We start from the raw sequence: 6,786 nt of genomic DNA, 5'->3' as shown, positions 1-6,786 counted from the left end.
GGAATAATAAAATAGTTGCAGAGGACCTTTAGTGTACAGAGTAGGTGAAAACTAAGGAGTGTTAAATTAAAACAATAATCTATTAATAGGCCTGTAGGATATTAATTATGCTTGGATAACAAACTTAAACCATGTCTGCCATGGCCAAACCTGGATTTACAGTCACTCTGTATAAGCTGCAGTGACCATCTTACACAGCATCTCTATATCTTGTCTTGATTCCAACAGAATTTTCCAGAAGGGAGATAGTCAGAAACATCGATGAGAGAGAAACATTGATTCAGCTGCTTCCTGCACACCCACTACTGGGGATGTGCCTGCAACCAAGGTACATGCCCTTGACAGGAATCGAACCTGGGACCCTTCAGTCCGCAGGCTGATGCTCTATCCACTGAGCCAAACCGGTCAGGGCCAGTATTGAAATTTTAAAGTTTGTTTTTGTTTGTATGTGGTCAGAATAATTTTATCTTTAATTTCTGACCTTAATTTTGTGGTTTATTGTCTGACTTGTAATAAAGCCATAAAAACTTGCTTGTGCAGCCTGTTCCTTCTTACTTTTCATTATATCAAATAGTTTGTATAAGGGTGTATTTTGTAAGTACCAGGCACTTAATTTACTTGACTTAGCACTATTTTGGGACATGTTTTTAATTTTCCCATGGGAAATGTTCCCCAAATGTACTATATTATATAACTTCATAAAACATAGTATTTATAAAACATGCTTCGGTGAAATTGTAGATAATGTTCAGGCAAATATAATTTTTTATTTGTTTTTTTCTACCCCCATTTTTTTTGTCCTACTTGCCCATATTTTTTTTTACCACTATATAATTTTTTTGTTCTTATGCATATTTACATATGTCTACACATATATGTGTGCCTAAAGTATAAAGAAGAATAAAACAAATACTTGTGTATTCACTATTCTGCTTTATTATTTTTTTAAAATATTTATTTCATAGAGGAAAGGAGAAGGGGGGAGAGAGAAACATCAGTGATGAAGAGAGAATCATTGATTGGCTGCCTCCTGCATGCCCCACACTCGGGATGGAGCCTGCAACCCAGGCACGTGCCCTTGACGGGAATGGAACCTGGGACCCCTCAGTCCACAGGCCAACGCTCTATTCACTGAGCCAAATCAGGTAGGGCACACTATTCTGCTTTAGAAATAGAATCATTACAGTATTCAAGATCCCTGAAAGCCCATTCCTGGTGACATCTTCAGCTTTTGTCCTTCATCCCTCTATGGTAAGTACAGATGGTCTTTGATTTATGATATTGGGGTTATATACTGATACCAATTCTAAGTTGAAAATACATTTAGTATGCTGTAGAGCAGTGGTTCTCAACCTTTCTAATGCCTCGACCCTTTAATACAGTTCCTCATGTTGTGGTGACCCCCAACCATAAAATTATTTTCGTTGCTATTTTCACTGTTTCAAATTGAACATAATTAAAGCATAGTGATTAATCACAAAGACAATATGTAATTACATATGTGTTTTGCAGCGGTTCTCAACTTGTGGGTCGCGACCCCATCTTGTATATCAGATATTTACATTATGATTCATAACAGTAGTAAAATTACAGTTATGAAGTAGCAACGAAAATAATTTTATGGTTGGGGGGTCACCACAACATGAGGAACTGTATTAAAGGGTCGCGGCATTAGGAAGGTTGAGAACCACTGGTAGGCGACCCCTGTGAAAGGGTCATTCAACCCCCAAAGGGGGCACGACCCACTGGTTGAGAACCGCTGCTGTAGAGTATTGGTTTTTTATACTCGTGATTGTGTGGACTGACTTGGAGCTGCAGTTCCCCTGCTGAGCACCATTAGAGTATTATATAGCATATCGCTAACCTGGGAAAACATCACATTCAAAATTGGAAGTACAATTCTGCCTAATGTTTATCACTTTTTCACCAAACTATTATAAGTCGGGGACCATCTGTATCTTATTTGAATTTGCTTCTAGCTTTTAATTCGAATACTTTTATTTTATGACTTGGTCATTGCCATAATTTTTGGGATTCATGTTTTGCTAAGTTATTATTACTGTGGTGCAGATCCCAAGTTTGATCTTTTAATGTTTACTATTTTGTGGGTCACGCTTAGGTAGATGACATTGCTCTTTGGTTATCTTGCTAAGCGGTGAAGCCAACTAAAAGACTGTGAAACTTCATTTGGAGACAGTATAATACGTATTATTGTTCACTTCTGTGCTCTTATTTACGGTAGGGACAAGTGGTGATTCTATAATACTCTCTTTTTATATATGTGTGTATATATATATATTTTTTTATTGATTTTTTTACAGAGAGGAAGGGAGAGGGATAGAGGGTTAGAAACATCGATGAGAGAACATCGATCAGCTGCCTCCTGCACACTCCCTACTGGGGATGTGCCCGCAACCAAGGTACATGCCCTTGACCAGAATCGAACCTGGGACCCTTCAGTCTGCAGGCCGTTGCTCTAACCACTGAACCAAACCAGTTAGGGCTCCATGATACTCTTTTGCAAACTTTTACGGAGACCTGTTTGCTATGGCTTAATTTATTATAGCTGCCAAATTTGTTTGTTTTCAAGGACAAATAGTTTGAAGACTTCTGACTTATTTTCTGGATGTTCCTTGATGAGCATGTATTAATTTTATAGAAAAAAAATGTATCCCATTGAGAATTGAGTTACTAAATTTACTGTATTGAAATATACTACATTTCTCATTTTTAATGTTTTGTTAGAGATAAGTCTCAGTTTAAGTAAACTATATTTTGCACCTCTTGCTTTGAACACCGAAGACCAATTTGAATATACCTTTGCTGAAATGTAGATGATTCCTTATTAGGAATTTGAGTCTCAGAACTTTGGATTTTATTGGGAATTTTATTACTTAAAATTCATTTGGATTTTATTACTTAAATTGGTATTATAATAGTTCCTTTTTTTTTTCCCTTCAAAGCACGTCTGAGCATTTTATGAACTTCCCTCCAAAGGTTATGAAGCTACCAGGAAACAGGCCCCCACCTAACACCCTTAATCTCAGCTCTTCTGCTGAAGAATTTGGCCTTCACAATGACTGGCTGCTTTGGGAGCTTTTCCTTCCCCAGAACTTTGTAGTAGCCCATTTGCACCACATCAATGATAGGAGCAGCTCCAATCTTGTTTTTGGCAGCATTTACCCATGTCTGCTCACTAACCAATATACACAGTTTATCAAGGTTGACAGTTGGGCAGAAGCTCTGGTTCCTCTTTATGTGGTAATGCTTCATGCCAACTTTCCCGAAGTAACCTGGGTGATATTTGTCAAAAGTTGATCCTGTGATTATGCAAGCCACCAGCATTACCTTGGCCTCCTGGGGGCTTCCTGTGTCAATGCAGCCATAGCTGTGGCTCACATGGCCTGGTAGTTTCTGGGTGTTCCTCAGTCTGGATGGCATGCTGGTGTCCAAGATACAAGGTTACTTTATTAAATATATTGAATGAAGTGATTGTAAAAACAATTCTATGTGTGTGTGTTTTTTTTGTTTGTTTTTTTTAGAGCTCAGTTCCCCAAAAATTATAAAAGCAGGAAAACTCAAGACAAAGAAATCCAACAAGGTAGGTCTTTACACAAAGAAGTTCTTCAGTACTCTATATTAATTTTAAAAATCATTTTTCTTATATTGTGAATTTTTCTTATAGTTGTATTATTGATGGTAATTTGAAGTTAATATACTACAGAATTGTAGCTTTTACACAAACTCCCTTCTGTTAATCCTATTTATATTCATTTAGTCAGTGTCATTAAATAGTGTTAGAGATAGGCCAAGGCCTTATTGTTTCAGTGTTCTGTTTGGAAAACTTGGATTAATTTGGCAAATGCCTGCATGTAAATTGAATGTAGGTGGTTTTTAAAATTGCTTTCACCTTTAGAAAATATTTTTTCTACTTAAAATTTCTAATTTGCAGACATAACACCTATTTATTACTTCTTAGGCTAGTGATTTCAGCGATATGGCGAATTGGCCAACACCAAGTGAATTAGTGAACACTGGAGTGAGTATTGTTTAAAGGCTTTTTTTCTATATAGGGAAAAGGTTCTCACTTCAACATGCAGAATTTATTTTACTTCAAATTTAGAGAATTACATTAATAAAGAACTGTTAAACTCAGCAGCTACCCTTTTCATAGTTTTGCCCATTTTCATATAATGTATCTAAAGCCCATTCATTTTATATTTCAGAATTTATACTGTTTGTTTTTTCTGAATTATAATATTGCCAATGTGTTGAAGTGCTAACTATATATATGTACACATATGATAAATGTATGTCACTCATCAATAAGTGTTCAATGAATGGAATTTTAAGAAATATATATTTTTTATTGATTTCAGAGGAAGGAAGAGAGAGAGATAGAAACATCAATGATAAGAGAGAATCATTGATCGGTTGCCTCCTGCACACCCCACACTGGGGATCAAGCCTGCATGTTGCCCGGACCGGGAATCAAACTGTGACCTCCTGGTTCATAGGTCTACACTCAACCACTGAGCTGTGCCGGTCCGGCTGGAATTTTAATGATGAAAGAAGCTCCGAAAGGTGTTTCTAAGATATTGTATCAAGAGGGGTTTTATAGGATTAGCATATGTCGTTATACATGTTTTCATTTGACACTGAGCACTTTGCTGTTTGTAATTTGTGTGGTGTATAATTGTAGGTAGTATATATTAGTTTAAACAGCTTAATTGGTATGTGAATGACATAAATAAACTGGAAATATGTGTGTGATATTTGTATCTGTAGTTCATTCATATTGCTGAGTATTAGTGTATGAGTGTAATTTTGTTTGTCCATTCACCTATTTGTGTTGATTGTACTTATTTTTTGGCTATTAGAAATAAAGCTGTTGTATTAACATTTGTATGTCAAATTTTGCATCGGTAGATGTATTCATGTTTCTTGGGTAGATACCTAGGAGTAGAATGGCTAGATTGTATGGTAGCTATTTGTTTAGCTTTTTCAGAAACTACTAAACTTTTTATTCCCACTCTCAATGTAATGAGAATTCTAGTTATTCCACATACCACTAATACTCATTGTTCATTTTTTTTAAAGAATTATAAATTTATTAGGTCATCTGGAAAACCAGGTGGACTGAGCCCCAAAATGACACCAGTTGATCATTCTTAATTTTAGTCATTATAGTAGGTGTGTAGTGGTATCAAATTGTTGTTTCAATTTGCATTTCTCCAACTAAAGATGTCAGGCACCTTTTCATATACATTTGCCAGTCAGTGTATCTTTTTAAAGAAGTAGCTGTTCAACTCTAGCTAATTTTTCAAAATTTGAGTTGTTTCTCATTATTGCATTTTGAGAGCTCATTATACAGGGCTGGGCAAAGGCAGGTTTACAGCTGTGAGTATACAGAACAGTTTATTATTGTATTATTTATTAAATATTTTTCCATATGAACAACTGTAAATCTACTTTTGCCAAACCCTGTATATTTTGGATTCAAGTTCTTTATCAGATACTTAGGAAATATTTTCTCCCAATCTATGGCTTAACTTTTCTCTCAACAGTGCCTTTTGAAAAGAAGTTTTTTTGTATTTTAAAATTGGCATTTGTTTTGCAATATTTAGGTAAGGCATATTACCACAGATTTTTGGATATGTTAGTGAAAATGTTCATGAAGATTATTTCATTCAGAAATACTTTTTGCAGTGTCAGAGTGTCATCAACCAAGGAAATAAGAAGCTACAAAATAAGAAAGAAAAAGAAGACAAAGTTGAAAAGAGAAATAACAGTGAGAGCAAAGAGACCCGGGAAACAAAACTAGATGGTCCTGGTGAAAATACCAGTGAGGATGAAGCTCAGTCAAATAATCAACGAAGGAAAGGTTTGTTCATCTATAACTTATATTTTATTGAGATATAATTGTATTAGTTTAAGGTTTAGAACACAATGATTTGATGTATGTATATAATGCAAAATGACTCCCACGGTGTTTAACATCCATGAATTCATAGTCATTTTTTTTCTTTTTTTAAAAAATTTGTTTTGTTCTTTAAAAAAAAATTTTTTTTTAATTTTAGAGAGAAAGGAAGAAGGACAGAGAGATAGAAACATCAATGGTAGAAACGAGAAACATAGACCAGTTGCCTCCTGCAGGCTCCCTACTAATGATCCAAGACCACATCCTGGGCATGTGCCCTGACCAGAAATCAAACTAGTAACCTCTTGGTTCATGGGTTGACACTCAACCACTGAGCAGGCACAATTTATTTTCTTGAGATGAAAATTTTTTAAGATCTATTCTCAGCAACTTCCCAATATATAATACAGTATTGTTAATTATCTTTGCTATGCTGTACATTGCACACTAGAACTTACATAGTAGTAAGTTTGTAGTTTTTGATCATCTTCACCCACTTCTCCCATCTCCCAACTGTGTTTTTTCTTTGAGTTCAGTTTTTTTAGATTCCACATATAAATGAGATCAAACAATATTTTTCTTTGCACTTATTTCTTTTTTTAAATATATATTTTATTGATTTTTTACAGAGAGGAAGAGAGAGGGATAGTTAGAAACATCGATGAGAGAGAAACATTGATCAGCTGCCTCCTGCACACCCCCTACTGGGGATGTGCCTGCAACCAAGGCACATGTCCTTGACCGCAATCAAACCTGGGACCCTTCAGTCCGCAGGCCGACGCTCTATCCACTGAGCCAAATCGGTTAGGGCTGCACTTACTTCATAGCATAATGCCCTCAAGGTGTATCTGCTGTTGCGAATGATA

General features: G+C 35.7%; 1 protein-coding gene and 1 pseudogene across 12 annotated transcripts in view; one reads left to right on the top strand and one right to left on the bottom strand.

Annotated features, from left to right (window-relative positions):
* Positions 1-1,124: 1,124 nt before the first annotated feature.
* LARP1B (La ribonucleoprotein domain family member 1B) overlaps positions 1,125-6,786 on the top strand; it is a 90,855-nt gene continuing 85,193 nt past the window's right edge. For 7 of the 12 annotated variants that reach the window (XM_015563318.1, XM_015563320.1, XM_015563317.1 and 4 more), the window contains exons 1-4: positions 1,125-1,145; positions 3,543-3,601; positions 3,980-4,039; positions 5,710-5,884. In XM_015563318.1, the coding sequence (XP_015418804.1) occupies positions 3,998-4,039; positions 5,710-5,884 (217 nt within the window). In that variant the 5' untranslated portion in view covers positions 1,125-1,145; positions 3,543-3,601; positions 3,980-3,997. Of the gene's footprint in view, positions 1,146-1,232; positions 1,252-3,542; positions 3,602-3,979; positions 4,040-5,709; positions 5,885-6,786 lie in introns of those variants that run through there. The other 5 variants (XR_001513693.1, XM_015563322.1, XM_006762816.2 and 2 more) reach the window with 3 other exon arrangements.
* Positions 3,007-3,441, bottom strand: LOC102767589 (annotated as a pseudogene).

This window comes from Myotis davidii, unplaced genomic scaffold, assembly GCF_000327345.1.
Source record: "Myotis davidii unplaced genomic scaffold, ASM32734v1 scaffold438, whole genome shotgun sequence".
NCBI lineage: Eukaryota > Metazoa > Chordata > Mammalia > Chiroptera > Vespertilionidae > Myotis > Myotis davidii.
This window is presented reverse-complemented; position numbering and strand designations above follow the sequence as displayed.